This window comes from Pelobates fuscus, chromosome 10, assembly GCF_036172605.1.
Source record: "Pelobates fuscus isolate aPelFus1 chromosome 10, aPelFus1.pri, whole genome shotgun sequence".
NCBI lineage: Eukaryota > Metazoa > Chordata > Amphibia > Anura > Pelobatidae > Pelobates > Pelobates fuscus.
In genome coordinates this window covers 3,116,608-3,138,794 of record NC_086326.1, presented here as the reverse complement: position 1 = coordinate 3,138,794, position 22,187 = coordinate 3,116,608, and the positions used below count along the sequence as shown (strand labels likewise).

Sequence of the window (22,187 nt, the reverse complement as noted above, 5' to 3'; positions counted from 1 at the left end):
GGGGTTACTGGCATGATAAGAGGAGCTAACCATGTGATCACATTCAAATGGGGGGTTACTGGCATGATAGGAGGAGCTAACCATGTGATCACATTCAAATGGGGGGTTACTGGCATGATAGGAGGAGCTAACCATGTGATCACATTCAAATGGGGGGTTACTGGCATGATAGGAGGAGCTAACCATGTGATCACATTCAAATGGGCGGTTACTGGCATGATAGGAGGAGCTAACAATGTGATCACATTCAAATGGGGGGTTACTGGCATGATAGGAGGAGCTAACCATGTGATCACATTCAAATTGGGGGTTACTGGCATGATAGGAGGAGCTAACCATGTGATCACATTCAAATTGGGGGTTACTGGCATGATAGGAGGAGCTAACCATGTGATCACATTAAAATGGGGGGTTACTGGCATGATAGGAGGAGCTAACCATGTGATCACATTCAAATGGGGGGTTACTGGCATGATAGGAGGAGCTAACCATGTGATCACATTCAAATGGGGGGTTACTGGCATGATAGGAGGAGCTAACCATGTGATCACATTCAAATGGGGGGTTACTGGCATGATAGGAGGAGCTAACCATGTGATCACATTAAAATGGGGGGTTACTGGCATGATAGGAGGAGCTAACCATGTGATCACATTCAAATGGGGGGTTACTGGCATGATAGGAGGAGCTAACCATGTGATCACATTCAAATGGGGGGTTACTGGCATGATAGGAGGAGCCAACCATGTGATCACATTCAAATGGGGGGTTACTGGCATGATAAGAGGAGCTAACCATGTGATCACATTCAAATGGGGGGTTACTGGCATGATAGGAGGAGCTAACCATGTGATCACATTCAAATGGGGGGTTACTGGCATGATAAGAGGAGCCAACCATGTGATCACATTCAAATGGGGGGTTACTGGCATGATAAGAGGAGCCAACCATGTGATCACATTCAAATGGGGGGTTACTGGCATGATAGGAGGAGCTAACCATGTGATCACATTCAAATGGGGGGTTACTGGCATGATAGGAGGAGCTAACCATGTGATCACATTCAAATGGGGGGTTACTGGCATGATAGGAGGAGCTAACCATGTGATCACATTCAAATGGGCGGTTACTGGCATGATAGGAGGAGCTAACAATGTGATCACATTCAAATGGGGGGTTACTGGCATGATAGGAGGAGCTAACCATGTGATCACATTCAAATGGGGGGTTACTGGCATGATAGGAGGAGCTAACCATGTGATCACATTCAAATTGGGGGTTACTGGCATGATAGGAGGAGCTAACCATGTGATCACATTAAAATGGGGGGTTACTGGCATGATAGGAGGAGCTAACCATGTGATCACATTCAAATGGGGGGTTACTGGCATGATAGGAGGAGCTAACCATGTGATCACATTCAAATGGGGGGTTACTGGCATGATAGGAGGAGCTAACCATGTGATCACATTCAAATGGGGGGTTACTGGCATGATAGGAGGAGCTAACCATGTGATCACATTCAAATGGGGGGTTACTGGCATGATAGGAGGAGCTAACCATGTGATCACATTAAAATGGGGGGTTACTGGCATGATAGGAGGAGCTAACCATGTGATCACATTCAAATGGGGGGTTACTGGCATGATAGGAGGAGCTAACCATGTGATCACATTCAAATGGGGGGTTACTGGCATGATAGGAGGAGCTAACCATGTGATCACATTCAAATGGGGGGGTTATTGGCATGATAGGAGGAGCTAACCATGTGATCACATTCAAATGGGGGGATACTGGCATGATAGGAGGAGCTAACCATGTGATCACATTCAAATGGGGGGTTACTGGCATGATAGGAGGAGCTAACCATGTGATCACATTAAAATGGGCGGTTACTGGCATGATAGGAGGAGCTAACCATGTGATCACATTCAAATGGGGGGTTACTGGCATGATAGGAGGAGCTAACCATGTGATCACATTCAAATGGGGGGTTACTGGCATGATAGGAGGAGCTAACCATGTGATCACATTAAAATGGGGGGTTACTGGCATGATAGGAGGAGCTAACCATGTGATCACATTAAAATGGGCGGTTACTGGCATGATAGGAGGAGCTAACCATGTGATCACATTCAAATGGGGGGTTACTGGCATGATAGGAGGAGCTAACCATGTGATCACATTCAAATGGGGGGTTACTGGCATGATAGGAGGAGCTAACCATGTGATCACATTAAAATGGGCGGTTACTGGCATGATAGGAGGAGCTAACCATGTGATCACATTCAAATGGGGGGTTACTGGCATGATAAGAGGAGCTAACCATGTGATCACATTCAAATGGGGGGTTACTGGCATGATAGGAGGAGCTAACCATGTGATCACATTAAAATGGGCGGTTACTGGCATGATAGGAGGAGCTAACCATGTGATCACATTCAAATGGGGGGTTACTGGCATGATAGGAGGAGCTAACCATGTGATCACATTCAAATGGGGGGTTACTGGCATGATAGGAGGAGCTAACCATGTGATCACATTCAAATGGGGGGTTACTGGCATGATAGGAGGAGCTAACCATGTGATCACATTCAAATGGGGGGTTACTGGCATGATAGGAGGAGCTAACCATGTGATCACATTCAAATGGGGGGTTACTGGCATGATAGGAGGAGCTAACTGTGGCGAAACCAACTTCACCACTGTGGGCTGGAGAAGCCTGGCTGCTAGCCTCCTGCCCTGCGACTATGGCCCCTGTACATATTGCACTTTAAAGACTATATTTAGGCATGTATAATTTATATTGCTGCTACTGGCCCTTTAAAATCAGCGGTGGACATTTTGGGGCTACTGTCCCTTTAAGACTGTGAAGCATATTCTATTGTACTGCCTGTATATTGTATATGTATTTATGTATGCAGTTAACCTGGGTTATATATATATGCAGCCTTCATCTGATTGTTCGGTAGAATCACTCCATTCATTGTATTGAGGAAACTACCGAACAACCAGACCACCCAGGACTAAGTGTGCCTCCAATTACCGTTTGCAACAATGTTGCAAACGGGTAATTGGCAATCAGTGCAGTGTGGTCTTTGTCCTCTGGGTGGCCGCCATTCAGGAAACCAACACGTGGCGGCGGCCATCTTTAACTACCGAACAGCGGTGTTTTGCCGTCGAGTGTCTGGAACTAAAATCGGACACTTGACTAGGCAAACACCGCTGAGACCTCCATACTTCCAGAAATTCGTATGGAAACTACCGAATGACCCGCCGTTCGGTAGAAAGAACCCCATAAACAAGGGAATTCATTCAAACCCTCTCCAGGCTCTATAACACAGGCAATTCGCCTGTTTTCATTCCCTTGTTTGTGACCGACCGCAGGGCCAAAATGCATGGAACTGTTTTCGGATACTTTACCCATGCGGTCGGTCAAATCTTTGGAGTCCCATAACTCCTGAACCATTTATCCGAATGGGCTGATTCTTGCATATGTTGTCCCCCTGAATAAGGGCTATCAGGGGATACCTGTTTTGGAGGTGTAGCATATGTATTTGGGGTACATCCAGGAATTGGGGAGAAAGGTGTACAGTATAATTGTGTTAAGTGTTAATCTAAGGGGAGGAAATGTGTGGGAGGTACATCCATGTGATTGGTTAATTTCATCCTCCCCCTGGGAGTGTCCTGTATGTACTTGTTGGTAATAAAAGCCAGACTGGGTGTCCCAGTCTTGAGTTCTTGCTTAACCCTCAAAGCGATGTGTCGTCTCGGTCTTTGGGGGAATGGGATTGTAAGCTGACTGCCAAGAGTGTAAGCCGATGTCTGCTTTTCTTGTTCAGCTGTTCCAGTGTTCGTGTGGTTCCAGTCGGGAGAATGGTGTTTGCAGTAGCTGCCTATGCATCTGGAAAGGGGATTATCGCCTAACCTGGGTTTTATCCTCTTGTAAGTGAAACTGTCCGTTACACTAACCATGTGATCACATTCAAATGGGGGGATTATTGGCATGATAGGAGGAGCTAACCATGTGATCACATTCAAATGGGGGGTTACTGGCATGATAAGAGGAGCTAACCATGTGATCACATTCAAATGGGGGGTTACTGGCATGATAGGAGGAGCTAACCATGTGATCACATTCAAATGGGGGGTTACTGGCATGATAGGAGGAGCTAACCATGTGATCACATTAAAATGGGGGGATTATTGGCATGATAGGAGGAGCTAACCATGTGATCACATTAAAATGGGGGGGTTACTGGCATGATAAGAGGAGCCAACCATGTGATCACATTAAAATGGGGGGTTACTGGCATGATAGGAGGAGCTAACCATGTGATCACATTAAAATGGGGGCTTATTGGCATGATAGTAGGAGCTAACCATGTGATCACATTAAAATGGGGGGTTACTGGCATGATAGTAGGAGCTAACCATGTGATCACATTAAAATGGGGGGATTATTGGCATGATAGGAGGAGCTAACCATGTGATCACATTAAAATGGGGGCTTATTGGCATGATAGGAGGAGCTAACAATGTGATCACATTAAAATGGGGGGGGGTTATTGGCATAATAAGAGGAGCTAACCATGTGATCACATTAAAATGGGGGGGGGGGGTTACTGGCATAATAAGAGGAGCCAACCATGTGATCACATTAAAATGGGGGGTTACTGGCATAATAAGAGGAGCCAACCATGTGATCACATTAAAATGGGGTGGGGGGGGGGGGGGGGTTACTGGCATAATAAGAGGAGCCAACCATGTGATCACATTAAAATGGGGGGTTACTGGCATGATAGGAGGAGCTAACCATGTGATCACATTAAAATGGGGGGTTACTGGCATGATAGGAGGAGCTAACCATGTGATCACATTAAAATGGGGGGTTACTGGCATGATAGGAGGAGCTAACCATGTGATCACATTAAAATGGGGGGGTTATTGGCATGATAGGAGGAGCTAACCATGTGATCACATTAAAATGGGGGTGTTATTGGCATGATAGGAGGAGCTAACCATGTGATCACATTAAAATGGGGGGTTACTGGCATGATAGGAGGAGCTAACCATGTGATCACATTAAAATGGGGGGTTACTGGCATGATAGTAGGAGCTAACCATGTGATCACATTAAAATGGGGGATTATTGGCATGATAGGAGGAGCTAACCATGTGATCACATTAAAATGGGGGATTATTGGCATGATAGGAGGAGCTAACCATGTGATCACATTAAAATGGGGGATTATTGGCATGATAGGAGGAGCTAACCATGTGATCACATTAAAATGGGGGCTTATTGGCATGATAGGAGGAGCTAACAATGTGATCACATTCAAATGGGGGGTTACTGGCATGATAGTAGGAGCTAACCATGTGATCACATTAAAATGGGGGGTTACTGGCATGATAGGAGGAGCTAACCATGTGATCACATTCAAATGGGGGGTTACTGGCATGATAGGAGGAGCTAACAATGTGATCACATTCAAATGGGGGGTTACTGGCATGATAGGAGGAGCTAACAATGTGATCACATTAAAATGGGGGGTTACTGGCATGATAGGAGGAGCTAACCATGTGATCACATTAAAATGGGGGGGTTATTGGCATGATAGGAGGAGCTAACCATGTGATCACATTAAAATGGGGGGTTACTGGCATGATAGGAGGAGCTAACCATGTGATCACATTAAAATGGGGGGTTACTGGCATGATAGGAGGAGCCAACCATGTGATCACATTCAAATGGGGGGTTACTGGCATGATAGGAGGAGCTAACCATGTGATCACATTAAAATGGGGGGGTTATTGGCATGATAGGAGGAGCTAACAATGTGATCACATTCAAATGGGGGGTTACTGGCATGATAGTAGGAGCTAACCATGTGATCACATTCAAATGGGGGGTTACTGGCATGATAGGAGGAGCTAACCATGTGATCACATTCAAATGGGGGGTTACTGGCATGATAGGAGGAGCTAACAATGTGATCACATTAAAATGGGGGCTTATTGGCATGATAGTAGGAGCTAACCATGTGATCACATTCAAATGGGGGGGATTATTGGCATGATAGTAGGAGCTAACCATGTGATCACATCAAAATGGGGGGTTATTGGCATGATAAGAGGAGCTAACCATATGATCAAAACGGGAGGAGGGGGATTATTGGAATGATAGGAGGAGCTAACCATATTGGAATAATAGGAGATGTTGCTTAGGCCTCTCCCCATTCAACGTATCTTCTCCACCAATGAGAAGGGAGGGTTTATGCAAGTGTGATCTCAATGGCACATAGGTCAGTGGTGGAATATACTAATCTCACATTTATTAACACAAATAAACGGTTCTGAATATAAGGTAACCAAATCCAATACACTGGTCATTATTTTGATGGGGACCACCAGGATTCTGCTTTCACATAAAATGTGCTTATATACTCAGTCGTACTTTGATTAACTGAGCAATAAATGTGACCCGTAGGACTATTTAAGTTTGTTCTTTAATTTAAATGATCATGGCATCCATAAGCTTATTCTCTGTTATTAATACACTTTGCAGTGTTGACAATGAAACTAAAATACATTATAAAATATCCCCTGTACCCTGGTAAGAGAATAACTTCTCATCTGGAGCTCAGACCTGTCTCCTGACTGCAGCATCCATCGGCTCCAACACAGAGTGAAGCGGGATGAAGGGACCTGCAAAGGATGCGAGTCCCTATGAAATGGGAATCTCAGGTTTTGCTCTCGCTACAGTATTTAGTGGGCACTAACCATTTCAATCATGATTCTGTATTCCAAAATCACAGCAAATTCAACTCTTACTGCAGGTTACAAATCTGTTACATCATAATATAAGCAAATATTTCATAATCTGTATACTGCAACACAAATACCTGATTAACAAAATTACTTTGTATGACTGACATTCAGTGTCTCCACCCTCCTCATGGAGACACTGAACATTCCTCATAGAGAGGCATTGATTCAATGTATCTCTATGAGGAGATGCTGATTGGTAAGGGCTGTGTTTGACTTGTGCTGGCTCTGCCCCAATCTGCTTCCTTGACAGTCTCAGCCATTCCTATGAGAAAGCATTGTGATTGGCTCAGAGAATCACTCCTGATGAGGTCAGGGGCAAAGGCAGCAGCTGCAGACTTGAATGCAAGTAATATTTTTCATATATTTAGGGGGGTAATAGGGAACTAGAGGGTAGTTTTAGCATTATAAGGTCAGGAGTACATTTGTGTTCCTGACTCTATAGTGTTCCTTTAAGTAATAAGTACACATTATACATATGTACATCTTACGGACAAAATAACTATGATTTTTTAATTTATTGTAAATTGGATGATCAAGGGTTTAATCCGGAAGTTGGCTACTTGAACCATTACTTCTAACACATGTCCAGGAGTTCCCACTGTTCTACAAACCCTTCCACTGAGGTCTTCTGCTTTCCATTAGGGGTTTGAATAACGGCTGACGGCTTTAAAGATGTGCGTGGGTGTAGTAGATGCAATATGAGGGAGTAGGAGGAAATATTTAGTAAATTGAATTGTAGGACTTTTTACATAACGTATATGCAACGTTTACACACCCAGAAATATATTTTAAAAATAAAACCACTTAAAAGTATACATCTTCCCAGGGTCCCAATCCCAGATAGTAACCCCCTTAAACATATATTTTCTTTTTAAATAAAACGCCATATTCTTATATCCAATTATTAGATTTGCAATGGAATAAAACAGATACAAAGTCTTTGGCCACCAGACGAACAATGACTGAGTAATATTTCAACTACAATAATATGGCAGCCATGATTCTCAATGAGTATTTCCCATTGCGATGACTGAGCCAGCTGTGCCCAGTATGAATTATACATGGCAGTCAGGGGTAGGACAATACGCGATATCAGCTCCAGTTAGAAACAGAATCTACTTTTCTTTTCCTTATAGGGGACTGTAAACACATAAATAGCATCGATTGGTGGATTAGAAGACTTGGTCCAGTAATTGTAGAAAAGCACGTGTCCTGTGATTTTTGTGATTTAACATGAAACTAAATTTGATCTTATTACATATAACCCATGTTGCTTTTTGTCTCCCATCTTTTCTTAGCTTCAAATCTGAAAATACCAAAGAAAAACAGTAATTAATACAGTTACATATATATAAATATATTTCAAATGTTCAAATTCTTAAATTAAACTTAAAAACTTAATGGAACCAATAAAAGCAGCAGAGATGCATAAAACATGATTTTAACAAATAATCCAGGCTGGACTCATTTTAAAATGCTTAATTATATGCACAAATTCAAATACGTAAATTTTATGCAGTAAAAAAAAAAAAATACAATAAGAAAAGTTGCTTTTTGAATTTCTTGCGTTTGCTAAAAAAAAGAGCTAATTTAGAATATGTGTGGGAGCCTGGAGTGTCCCTTTATTAATATAAACCCTCCCAGTATAACTAACTGTAACCTATCCTACACAGTGCACCTAACGTGTGTGGTAGCCTGGAGTGTCCCTTTAATAATATAAACCCACCCAGTATAACTAACTGTAACCTAACCTACACAGTGCATCTAACGTGTGTGGTAGCCTGGAGTGTCCCTTTTAATAATATAAACCCACCCAGTATAACTAACTGTAACCTAACCTACACAGTGCATCTAACGTGTGTGGGAGCCTGGAGTGTCCCTTTAATAATATAAACCCACCCAGTATAACTAACTGTAACCTAACCTACACAGTGCACCTACTAAATCAACACGCTACCTGCAAAGATGCTCCCGTTGTGTTTAACAGTCCTGGAGGAAGTCTCGCACCCAGGCAGACTTTCTCCATTATAGATTCATATTGTGTTCATACAGCGCAGCCCTTGCCCTCGCCAAACAGTCATACTTTTGCGCTCTCATTAGATCATGCTCCCGCAATCCCAGGCGTCTCTTTGATACCTTTAATTCTCTTCTTCGCCCTGCTGTGGCCACCCCCCAAACTAACCTTACAGTCGATAGCTTTTGCATGCGACTTTACCAACAAGATTGAACAGCTAAGGAAAGAATTCTCCCCACCTTGCCTCTCTCTTTCTCAAACATACGTAGATCATGCCTTGCTTATCCTTCAGACTTTCTCCCCGGCTACTGAACAAGAGGTGGCTGCGCTTCTCCTTTCCTCTCGACACCACTTGCCCGCCTGATCCTGTCGCATCTTATCAGATCTCTCTCCCCTTCTCTTGTGCCTTCTTTAACACACATCTTCAACTGCTCTTGCGTTGTCCCTGCTGACCTAAAACATGCCACTGTATTTCACATTGTGAAAAAAAATAATCTCTTGACCCGTCCTCCCTTTCTATCGTCCCATATTCCGTATGTCTCACTACCAACTCTCTTCTTGACCCTCTTCAATCTGGCTTCTGCCCCTATCACTCTACTGAGACTGTCCTTATCAAAGTTACGAATGACCCAATTGCAGCTAAATCCAAAGGAAACTACTCCATACTAATTCTTTTTGACCTCTCTGCTGCCTTTGAAGCGTTTGCAGAAGGAGAGCACGATCAACAGTGTCAATCACTCGGTCTCTGTCCCCTCGTGGCTCTCCTCCAACACTCATTCATGGTCTCCTTTTCTAATGATACCTCTTCCCTTCACCCGGTCTCGGTTGGAGTCCCCCAAAGCTCTGTGCTTGGTCCCCTTCTTTTTTCTCTTTATACTGCCTGTCTTGGCAAACTTATTACCTCATTTGGATTCCAATACCGCCTGTACGCTGATGACACCCAGATATATCTCCCCTCCCCGGATCTCTCCCCTGCCGTCCTGCAACGTGTCACTGCTTGCCTTTCTTCCATCGCTGACTGGATGTCCTCCCGCTTTCTGAAAATCAATCTCTCTAAAACGGAGCTCTTGGTCTTTCCTCCTCTTAATATTGATCCTCCTCTTTCCCTCTCCCTTCAAGTTAGTCCTATCCACATCAGTCCATCTTTGCAAGCTCGCCGTCTTGGCATTATACTTGATTCTGGCCTTACATCCAGTATGTTGCCTCCATCTTAAAAACATAGCCCGCATCCGCCCCTTCCTTACGCAAGATAGTAAGGAGCTTGTCAATGCTCTAGTAATTTCCTGCATGGATTATTGTAACTCTCTCCTAATAGGTCTTCCCAAAAGCCATATTGCCCAGCTACAGTCTGTAATGAATGACTGATTTTCCTCTCTAGTCGCTCCTCTCACACGTCACCCCTCTGTCAGTCTTTACATTGGCTTCCTGTATCCTTTAGGAGTCAATTCAAAGTGCTAACCCATACCTATAAAGCACTGAACAATTCTAGTCCCTCATATCTCTTCACAGATCCATAGGTATGCCCCATCTCGGTCTCTCCGCTCTGCACGTGACCACCTCCTGACCACTACTCACACCCGTACGGCCAACTCACGTTTGCAGGACTTTTCGCGGGCAGCTCCCTTCCTTTGGAATAGCCTGCCTACCGCCATCAGACTCTCCCCTAGTCTTCAATCATTTAAGAAGTGCCTTAAAACCCATCTCTTTAGGAAAGCTTATGGCCTCCCAGAGTACCCTCTACCTTACATACCTGTCTCTTGCTCTCTCCTAAAGGGCAGCACTCTACTCTCTTCTCCAGTTCTGCTTCACTACCACCTTCTTTGATTGCTATATCCTGTTCCTAATGTGTTTTATACCCCACCTCCTATAGACTGTATGCTCGTTTGAGCAGGGTCCTCTTTAACCTATCGTTCCTATAATTGGGCGGACAAGATAGTTCTTATCTGCCGTCACATTCTATGTTTTATTTTATGTTTTTTTGTAATTATCCCCTCTTCTAATATTGTAAAGCGCTACGGAATCTGTTGGCGCTTTATAAATGCCAATAATGGAGAGTGCAGGTATTCACTAAAACCATCAAGGCATTAAAATAGTCGTGTACGGTTACCCAATAAATTGGGAGTGCTGGGCCCATTTGTCATTTGGGTATTTAAGATTATTGGAGCGAGGTTTGTGCCATTTTGGATACTCTCCTGGCCTGGTATGAGAAATGGCTGTGTGTTTAATCTGCCTATTTATTTTACTTCTAACACTATGCCCTGCTGCCCGCTTTCATCCGTGTTACTCACCCCCAACCAAGGTTTTTCTTTTTCTGCTGACTGCCTTGAGAGGCCTCCTCCTTTTCTTTGGTTTGTAGATATTTGTAGCTGGACACAGCTTTAGTAACCTTCACAGCCATCTTTACAAAAATAGAAAAACGTTAAACATGGAAAGTGCAGCCGAGCCACATACGTATAGATATAAATATTACTAAAGTTTTAATGTGCACTTTTCTCCCCCATTGAAAAGAAATCTCACAAACAAAATAGAACTGTGTATTTATGGTAAAGCTGAAAGCAGTCACAGACCAGCTGCTATGAGCTCCAGCATAAATTGCATCTTCAGAAGACCCATGTAGACCCTGCTGGCCAGCTGAGCCACCTCCAACAAAGATTGAAGGTTGCAAACACAAGAAAGTAACTTTTTGGGAAAATGCGTAATTCATTGAGAACAACAGGAGTAACAGCCAGCCTGTAGTGTGCCCTTCAATCGGTGAAGTCAGCAACGTGGTCTGCAATTCTGCTGTGATTGAGGACGTCAGAAGCACGGCAAGAATGGCTGGAAGATTCTTACTTGGTATGAAAACTAATCAATTTCTTGGTATAACAAAAACAATAATCTTTTAACAAATAGAAAACCTGGACTGGTGAGCAAACAATGTCACTATTGTTAAAAGGGTGCCAGGAAGATAACCTCTCTGTCCCTTCCATGGAACTTCCATACTTTCAGCCCCCAAAAGACGTAAACTAGCACTCACCAGAAAGCTTATCCGACAGTGCTCTATAATTATAGAATGCAGATCTTTGATAACAAGTAATTACCATACAAACTATTAAACAGAGACAAGAGGTGAACAAGGCTCTGTTCAAAAGAGCTTACAATCTATGAGGTATAAAAGCAAAGTTTATTGCATCCTTTATAAAAGACTCTTCAACGTAACTTACAAAGAGACAAACATGGATAGACAAATATCAAACTAAATAAAACTGAAGTAAAACTCCAAAAAGCTTGGTGAGGGCTGTCCTGACTCCCCCCATGTCCGCAGACGCATTAAACTTGGAGGTAGGCTTATATGTAAGGTTCCCTAACTCCTGGGATTCGCCATTCCCTGGTGCATACAGGAAGAATGTGCTATTTCTGCTGTCCCTTACCAAGAAATCCAAATGAAACCCATAATTGATGCATCACAGTAAATATGTCTCCCGTCTTTGCACTCCGACTATGAAAGCCCAACTGTGGTCACATTACCTCTTCAGTGACAGAAAGGCCGACACGTATGTCTATATATACACACTGCAAAGATATAAACAAACATAATACAACCCATTCTTTTGTAGAAAAGCCCCAGCACTTTTCAAATGGAACATCCTGTATTTTTCTGCATTTTAATTAAGGTGTCTAAACATTATCGCACAGAACTGGAAATTGGTCCGAGCACGCAGTCAAGAAAAGTAAGCTCTAAAGGCTTTTTATCGCTATATTTCAGGAACCAAGGGTGTAAAATGTTCTAATTTGGGCTATATTAAAAGCCATAAAAAGGTCTTTCAGAAAGATTAATGGTACTTTGCTTGGATTTAAGATAAGGGTTTTAGCTGGTTCCAGAAGCCAGGCCTGACGGTTCCCTAGAGGCGATCATCTTTAGAGCCACTTAGAAGATTTGTAAAAGCTCCGGCACAACCTCCAGCCAATACACAGGCGAATTTCTGGCTTTTTAGTCCTTCTTTAAATTCCTTTCAATTTTACAGGTTTAAAGTGTGTAAATCATCTTGGACAGTAAAAACAGACATAATAATGTAACCTTGAAATATATCAGATTTTATTTTTTTTCTTCGAATAACAACAGCTTCCGTTTTTACATATATTTAAACTCTGCTGTGCGAGCATAAATCTACACGCTACGTATACCTAAAGATAAATATACCTAGGCCAGAAGAGTGAGACGTTTAGGGGAAAATATTGGCCGTTAGCTAGTAAGAAATACAAAATAAAATAAGGCAAAAGCACTTTCAATTGTCAATTTTCACACAATTTTCAAAGAAGATAAAAATATAGAAATATGAATAATGCAGAAGGGCAAATAGAATCAGACTATTTTTATTTAATTTGTCAGACTTTTTATAGAGGATTTCCCAAACACAACGCAGACACTAAAATATGAGGTTTTCACATGTCAGCACAGATTTAGAATCGGACAACACGGCCCAGTTTATCGGTTGCTTCGACTGAGGATGTTAGTCTATAGGCAGAATGGTTTGATTATATATTATACACACACACACGTCTATGTGACAGTCACATTAGGTGTGGTCTTTAATGCGTCTGGTACTGCAGAATGGGCTTATGAGGTTTAAATAAATGATAGTAGATAACAGAGAAACGAACACACTCGTAAAATTACCGTCCAATATTTTATATTTAAGATTAAAAATAATAAAAATAAAAATAGATTCCCCCCCCCCTGTAATTTTCCTTAAAAACTAAATTAATTGGGTGTGATGACTAGTTAGAGAACAATGATTGTTAAATAAAACATAAAATAAAAGCCTAACTATTTAATTTTTCTTTTATCACAATATTTATTATGCCGACAATTCCTGATTGTCTTAACTTGGTCTCAACGTTAATGACAGCCAAGTTACCTTGGAGACTAAAGATCAAAGAGACAAAAAAAGCCTCGGATTGTCTGATTAATCAAGTCAGCAAACAGCTTATTTCTTTTAGCCGGCATGCAAGTATGAAAATGAGAATCCACCAGCAAGGATTTGTTCATTCTTATCAGAACAAAGCCAGAGGCAGGCTATTTCACGGATCATTGCCTCTGTCAGGACTCATGCACAGAAAGGGTGACAGCCCCTTATTCTGAGGCTTGAGTAAAATTAGCAAAAAAGTCAGCACAAATTACCCCCTCATCTTTTTAGTAATAGGACATTATTCATTTAGGTTTTTTTTGGTTTTTTTATCCAATTTTAAATTTTTGTCACACTTCCTTCTTACACCCCCCCACACCCACTCTCACCCATATAGCCTTCCTTCAGGCTAATGCTTCCCAGTGATTTAGAGCAGCGATGGATTTATGGGGTGCCATTGTAAATAACACCCCGTTTCTGATACAGCAATCCAGCAGGGAGCACGGTTGCTCTGATCAGTCAAATAGATGAATCAAATAACGGCTGGTTCAATTAAATAGATTATTTTGTTAATCAGGCTAGACTGGCAAAGGCATAGAATATGGGGCTGAGCTAATAGTTATATTAACACTTACTAATGTGTTCTTTTGTTTGCAAAAAAAACTTTAATTGGTTGTTTAAAGGCAAATTATAGTCAAAAAGTGAAGCATGGAGAATCACCTCTGAAGATGCAATGTCTGTAGTTCCATAATTTCTCATATATGCAGAGGCACTTCAGAAAAAAAAAAAAAGGTATTAAAAAGACACGAATGGCAAAAAAAAAAAAAATCAAAAACATACATACACCATGGAGGCGCAAATTTATTTTATTTTTTCCGATTTTGAGCAGCATTTCACTTGGAAACATTTGCGGATTATTTGGATATTAAAGTGCATGTATCTATGACACGGAAACACCACGAGCAGTGCGTGAACCAGTGACACAAACACTGCACCAGTACTCCCCATACTGCTCCTCCAACACCACGAGCAGTGCGTGAACCAGTGACACAAACACTGCACCAGTACTCCCCATACTGCTCCTCCAACACCACGAGCAGTGCGTGAACCAGTGACACAAACACTGCACCAGTACTCCCCATACTGCTCCTCCAACACCACGAGCAGTGCGTGAACCAGTGACACAAACACTGCACCAGTACTCCCCATACTGCTCCTCCAACACCACGAGCAGTGCGTGAACCAGTGACACAAACACTGCACCAGTACTCCCCATACTGCTCCTCCAACACCACGAGCAGTGAGTGAACCAGTGACACAAACACTGCACGAGTACTCCCCATACTGCTCCTCCAACACCACGAGCAGTGCGTGAACCAGTGACACAAACACTGCACCAGTACTCCCCATACTGCTCCTCCAACACCACGAGCAGTGCGTGAACCAGTGACACAAACACTGCACCAGTACTCCCCATACTGCTCCTCCAACACCACGAGCAGTGCGTGAACCAGTGACACAAACACTGCACCAGTACTCGCCATACTGCTCCTCCAACACCACGAGCAGTGCGTGAACCAGTGACACAAACACTGTACCAGTACTCGCCATACTGCTCCTCCAACACCACGAGCAGTGCGTGAACCAGTGACACAAACAAACACTGCACCAGTACTCCCCATACTGCTCCTCCAACACCACGAGCAGTGCGTGAACCAGTGACACAAACAAACACTGCACCAGTACTCCCCATACTGCTCCTCCAACACCATGAGCAGTGCGTGAACCAGTGACACAAACACTGTACCAGTACTCCCCATACTGCTCCTCCAACACCACGAGCAGTGCGTGAACCAGTGACACAAACAAACACTGCACCAGTACTCCCCATACTGCTCCTCCAACACCACGAGCAGTGCGTGAACCAGTGACACAAACAAACACTGCACCAGTACTCCCCATACTGCTCCTCCAACACCATGAGCAGTGCGTGAACCAGTGACACAAACACTGTACCAGTACTCCCCATACTGCTCCTCCAACACCACGCCAAGACAATGATAGAGCATGAATCAATAAGGAGACACTACTAATCGTTCAGTTCCTTTTCTGCCACCAGAGCATGGACATGAGAGAGTGTTCCTTTTTTATTGTAGATGGCTCCCGGGTGATGATGGCTCCTTTGTGATGTTGTCAATGTGACGATGGCTCCCGTGTGATGTCGTCAATGTGACGATGGCTCCCGTGTGATGTCGTCAATATGAAGACCTCTGACAATCTAAGAACTCTAGTGAAGTTTTTAGGCAAATGTAAACACTGATTTCATGGAAGCTGCAATATTTTACACTGTCCAAGACAAGGGGAAGCAGACCGGAAACTATTGAAAACGTGTTATTTTAATATGTATAATGTTTCAATATAAAGCTATATGTTCCCTGGACGTGCAGACAGCTATGTGTGCCCATATGCCAGGGTTTGCTCAGTGAAGCTTATAATGAATGATAATAATAATATATGCAATAAATGACATGAACTAACAAACATGAGATAAGTGTCTGTGTGAAATCTCAGAGCAATTATCTGCTATACCTTTAACAGGTTTCTCAACAGGCCTGATAAGTAAACATTGCCACACTGGATATTGCCGTCAGCCTGGCCGCCTGCTTGCATTATGTGCTTGCATACTAAGGGTATGAACACATTTATGTTGAAAGAGAAAGAAAAATAAAACGTTCAATATTTAGGTTTTAGATAATAGGACAGTCAATGTACTAGATACCTCTTATTCATAGAGGAGAAAAGAAAAGAAAAGATAATCATATTGAGCAGAATAAAATATATAACAATACAATCAAGGAAAATACGATCCATTCCCAAACATAGAAACATAGAATGTGACGGCAGATAAGAACCATTCGGCCCATCTAGTCTGCCAATTTTCTAAATACTTTCATTAGCCCCTGGCCTTATCTTATAGTTAGGATAGCCTTATGCCTATCCCACGCATGCTTAAACTCCTTTACTGTGTTAACCTCTACCACTTCAGCTGGAAGGCTATTCCATGCATCCACTACCCTCTCAGTAAAGTAATACTTCCTGATATTATTTTTAAACCTTTGTCCCTCTAATTTAAGACTATGACCTCTTGTTGTGGTAGTTTTTCTTCTTTTAACTATAGTCTCCTCCTTTACTGTGTTGATTCCCTATGTATTTAAATGTTTCTATCATATCCCCCCTGTCTCGTCTTTCCTCCAAGCTATACATGTTAAGATCCTTTAACCTTTACTGGTAAGTTTTATTCTGCAATCCATGAACCAGTTTAGTAGCCCTTCTCTGAACTCACTCTAAAGTATCAATATACTTCTGGAGATACGGTCTCCAGTACTGCGTACAATACTCCAAGTGAGGTCTCACCAGTGTTCTGTACAATGGCATGAGCACTTCCCTCTTTCTACTGCTAATTAGTGATGTCCCGAATGGTTCGCCGGCGAATAGTTCCCGGCGAACATTGCGTGTTCGCGTTCGCCACGGACGGCGAACATATGCGATGTTCGGTCCGCCCCCTATTCGTCATCATTGAGTAAACTTTGGGGCCAGGGGTGGGGGCCAGGGGGGGACATTAGGTCCCCCCCCTTATTCTTGTTTAGGGCCCCCACCCACCACTCAAGTTGGTGGGGGGCCTTCACTATTGTGGCCATAAAGAGTCCCTGTGGGTTTTAAAATCCGCCTGCTATTGAAGTCTATGGCGGTTCTCCAGGTTCGCAAACATTTGCGGAGGATCGCGTTCGCCATTTGCGAACGGAAAATTTCATGTTTGCGACATCACTACTGCCAATACCTCTCCCTATACAACCAAGCATTCTGCTAGCATATCCTGCTGCTCTATTACATTGTCTGCCTACCTTTAAGTCTTCAGAAATAAATCACCCCTAAATACTTTTCCTCAGATGTTGATCAAATATTCTGTACTCTGCCCTTGGGATTTTACGTCCAAGATGCATTATCCACACTTATCCACATTAAATGTCAGTTGCCACAACTCTGGCCATTTTTATAGTTTACCTAAATCATTTGCCATTTGGCTTATCCCTCCTGGAACATCAACCCTGTTACATAGCTTAGTATCATCAGCAAAAAGACACCTTACCATCAAGACCTTCTGCAATATCACTAATAAAAATATTAAAGAGAATGGGTCCAAGTACAGATCCCTGAGGTACCCCACTGGTGACAAGCCCAAGCTTCGAATATACTCCATTGACTACAACCCTCTGTTGCCTGTCACTCAGCCACTGCCTTACCCATTCAACAATATTGGAATCCAAACTCAAAGATTGCAGTTTATTGATAAGCCTTCTATGTGCAACAGCGTCAAAAGCCTTACTTAAATCTAGGTAAGCAATGTCTACTGCACCACCCTGATCTATAATTTTAGGTACCCAATCAAAAAAAATCAATAAGATTAGTTTGGCATGATCTCCCTGATGTAAACCCATGTTGTCTCTGATCTTGAAATCCATGTGTTTTTAGATGTTCAACAATCCTATCCTTGAACATGGTATCCATTACTTTCCCCACTACTGAAGTAAGGCGTACTGGCCTATAGTTGCCCGACTCCTCCCTACTACCGTTCTTGTGAATGGGCACTACATTCGCCAACTTCCAATCTTCTGGGACTACTCCTGTTAACAATGATTGGTTAAATAAATCTGTTAATGGTTTTGCTAGTACACCACTAAGCTCTTTTAATAACTTTGGGTGTATTCCATCAGGCCCCATTGACTTATTTGTCTTTACTTTTGACAGTTGAAATAGAACCTCTCCCTCTGTAAACTCACATGTAACAAATTACTCATTTGTCTTTTTTTCCTAACTGAGGCTCCTTTCCTTCATTTTCATCTGTAAATACCGAACAAAAATATTCATTGAGGCAGTCAGCTAGACCTGTATCCTCTTCTACATACCTTCCTTCTTTTGTTTTTAATGTAACTAATCCTTGTTTTACTTTCCTTTTCTCATTTATGTATCTAAAAAATGTTTTGTCCCTTTTTTTTTTTTACCAACTGTGCTATTTTCTCTTCTGTGTGTGATTTGGAAGCTCTTATAACTTGCTTAGCCTCTTTCTGCCAAATCTTATAGATCATTCGGTCTTCCTCACTGACTGATGATCACTGGATCCTAAACCTTCACCTACAGTAATATCGGATACCAAATCTCCATTTGTTAACACTAAATCTAGTATGGCCTCCTACGAGTTGGCTCCTCAATGACTTGTTTTAGAGACAATCCCAGTAGGGAGTTTAGAATATGTGTGCTCCTGGCACAAGCAGCTATTTTGGTTTTCCAATTCAAATCAGGAAGCTTAAAGTCACCCATGATGATAACTTCCCCCTTCATTGTCATTTTAGCAATTTCCTCAACAAGTAGATTATCTAACTCTTCAATTTGTCCTATGGGCCTATAAATACCACCTACACGAGTTACTGTGTGATTACCAAATTCTAACGTAACCCAAACGGACTATGTTTGCCTCACTAACTTTTATGCTATCTTTCACATAAAAGGCCACCCCTACCCCTTTCTTGCCTTCCCTGTCTTTTCTATATAAAGAGTACCCTGGTATTGCTATGCCCCAGTCATTTTTCTCATTATACCATGTCTCAGTAACAGCAACTAAATCTACACTATCAGTTGCCATTATTGCCACAAGTTCATGGATCTTATTCCCTAAACTGCGAGCATTTGTAGACATGACTCTAAGCTTATCATTTTTTAACACACTTGCTACAGGCACCTTCTGTCCTTGTTTTGGGGGACAATTGGATTGATGTTTTATCACCCTTTTGCCCCCCCCTCCTAGTTTTAATACATCCTAGCAAAACCTCTGAACTGCTCACTGACAACATTTGTTCCCTTTTGAGAAAGATGCAAACCATCTTTTTTGTACAGTTTATTTCCATTCCAAACAGAGCTACTGTAACGGACCGTTTCACTTACAAGAGGATAAAACCCAGTTTAGGCGATAATCCCCTTTCCAGATGCACAGGCAGCTACTGCAAACACCATTCTCCCGACTGGAACCACACGAACACTGGAACAGCTGAACAAGAAAAGCAGACATCGGCTTACACTCTTGGCAGTCAGCATACAATCCCATTCCCCCAAAGACCGAGACGACACATCGCTTTGAGGGTTAAGCAAGACTCTGGACTGGGACACCCAGTCTGGCTTTTATTACAACCAAGTACATACAGGACACTCCCAGGGGGAGGATGAATTTAACCAATCACATGGATGTACCTCACACACATTTCCTCCCCTTAGATTAGCACTTAACATAATTATACCGTACACCTTTTTCCCCAATTCCTGGATGTACCCCAAATACATATGCTACACCTCCAAAACAGGTATCCCCTGATAGCCCTTATTCAGGGGGACAACATATTCAAGAATCAGGTCATTCGGATGAATGGTTCGGGAGATATGAGGTTCCAAAGATTTGACCGACCGCATGGGTAAAGTATCCGAAAACAGTTCCATGCATTTTGGCCCTGCGGTCGGTCACAAACAAGTGAATGAAACAGACGAATTACTTGGGTTATAGAGACTAAGGGGAATTCGCATGAATCCCCTAGTTCGTATGTTTCTTTCTACCGAACGGCGGGTCATTCGGTAGTTTCTATACGAATTTCTGGGAGTATGGAGGTCTCAGCGGTGTTTGCCTAGTCAAGTGTCCGATTTCAGTTCCAGACACTCGACGGCAAAACACCGCTGTTCGGTAGTTTAAGATGGCCGCCGCCACGTGTTTGTTTCCCGAATGGCGGCCACCCAGAGGACAAAGAATACATTACATGGATTGCCAATTACCTGTTTGCAACATTGTTGCAAACGGTAATTGGAGGCACACTTATTCCTGGGTGGTCTGGTTGTTCGGTAGTTTCACTCAATATAATGAATGGAGTGATTCTACCGAACAATCAGGTGAATGCTGCATACATATCACCCAGGTTAAACTTAACACATGAATACATATACAATATACAGGCAGTACAATAGAATATGCTTCACAGTCTTAAAGGGACAGTAGTCCCAAAATGTCCATCGCTGATTTTAAAGGGCCAGTAGCAGCAATATAAATTATTACATGCCCAAAGATAGTTTTTAAAGTGCAACATGTCCAGGGGCCATAGTCAGTGGGCAGGAGGCTAGCAACCAGGCCTCTCCAGTTCACAGTGGCGAAGCTGGTTTCGCCACAGCTACCATGAGAAATAAAGCCAAATCCTTGCTCCCAACACCATTCACCAAGCCACAAGTTAAAGTCCCTAATACGCATCCGCCTGTCGTTCTGAGTGTTATGCACAGGCAGAACTTCAGAGAATGACAGTGTGGAAGCAACCTGCCGTATATCATTGGCAAGAACAGAAAAAAAAAAAAAAAAAAACTTCCTTTACCTCTGCAGTAGCACCGGGAAGACATCTCACAAGACCACTATTGTCCAGCTCCACATCTCTTATGATAGAATCCCCCAACAAAAACGGCTTTCTATAGTCTCCAAGCCTATCTCCAAAACACCACTACACTCGGTGCCTGAGCCGGTCTCCAAAACACCACTACACTCGGTGCCTGAGCCGGTCTCCAAAACACCACTACACTCGGTGCCTGAGCCGGTCTCCAAAACACCACTACACTCGGTGCCTGAGCCGGTCTCCAAAACACCACTACACTCGGTGCCTGAGCCGGTCTCCAAAACACCACTACACTCGGTGCCTGAGCCGGTCTCCAAAACACCACTACACTCGGTGCCTGAGCCGGTCTCCAAAACACCACTACACTCGGTGCCTGAGCCGGTCTCCATACCTTCACTACACTCGGTGCCTGAGCCGGTCTCCATACCTCCACTATACTCGGTGCCTGAGCCGGTCTCCATACCTCCACTACACTCGGTGCCTGAGCCGGTCTCCATACCTCCACTACACTCGGTGCCTGAGCCGGTCTCCATACCTCCACTACACTCAGTGCCTGAGCCGGTCTCCATACCTCCACTACACTCAGTGCCTGAGCCGGTCTCCATACCTCCACTACACTCGGTGCCTGAGCCGGTCTCCATACCTCCACTACACTCGGTGCCTGAGCCGGTCTCCATACCTCCACTACACTCGGTGCCTGAGCCGGTCTCCATACCTCCACTACACTCGGTGCCTGAGCCGGTCTCCATACCTCCACTACACTCGGTGCCTGAGCCGGTCTCCATACCTCCACTACACTCGGTGCCTGAGCCGGTCTCCATACCTCCACTACACTCGGTGCCTGAGCCGGTCTCCATACCTCCACTACACTCGGTGCCTGAGCCGGTCTCCATACCTTCACTACACTTTGAAAGTGTTGAAAATGAATTATGTAGAGCAACAGACTGTGCAATATGCCTTTTATCCACAACTCTATCCAGATCC

The 22,187-nt window shown here is 43.2% G+C and overlaps 1 protein-coding gene across 2 annotated transcripts in view; it reads right to left on the bottom strand.

Moving 5' to 3' along the window:
* Positions 1-6,122: 6,122 nt before the first annotated feature.
* FAM204A (family with sequence similarity 204 member A) overlaps positions 6,123-22,187 on the bottom strand; it is a 168,606-nt gene continuing 152,541 nt past the window's right edge. For both annotated transcript variants that reach the window (XM_063434120.1, XM_063434119.1), the window contains 2 exons: positions 11,137-11,246; positions 6,123-8,140 (listed from right to left, as the gene is read on the bottom strand). In XM_063434120.1, the coding sequence (XP_063290190.1) occupies positions 8,089-8,140; positions 11,137-11,246 (162 nt within the window). In that variant the 3' untranslated portion in view covers positions 6,123-8,088. The remainder of the gene's footprint in view (positions 8,141-11,136; positions 11,247-22,187) is intronic.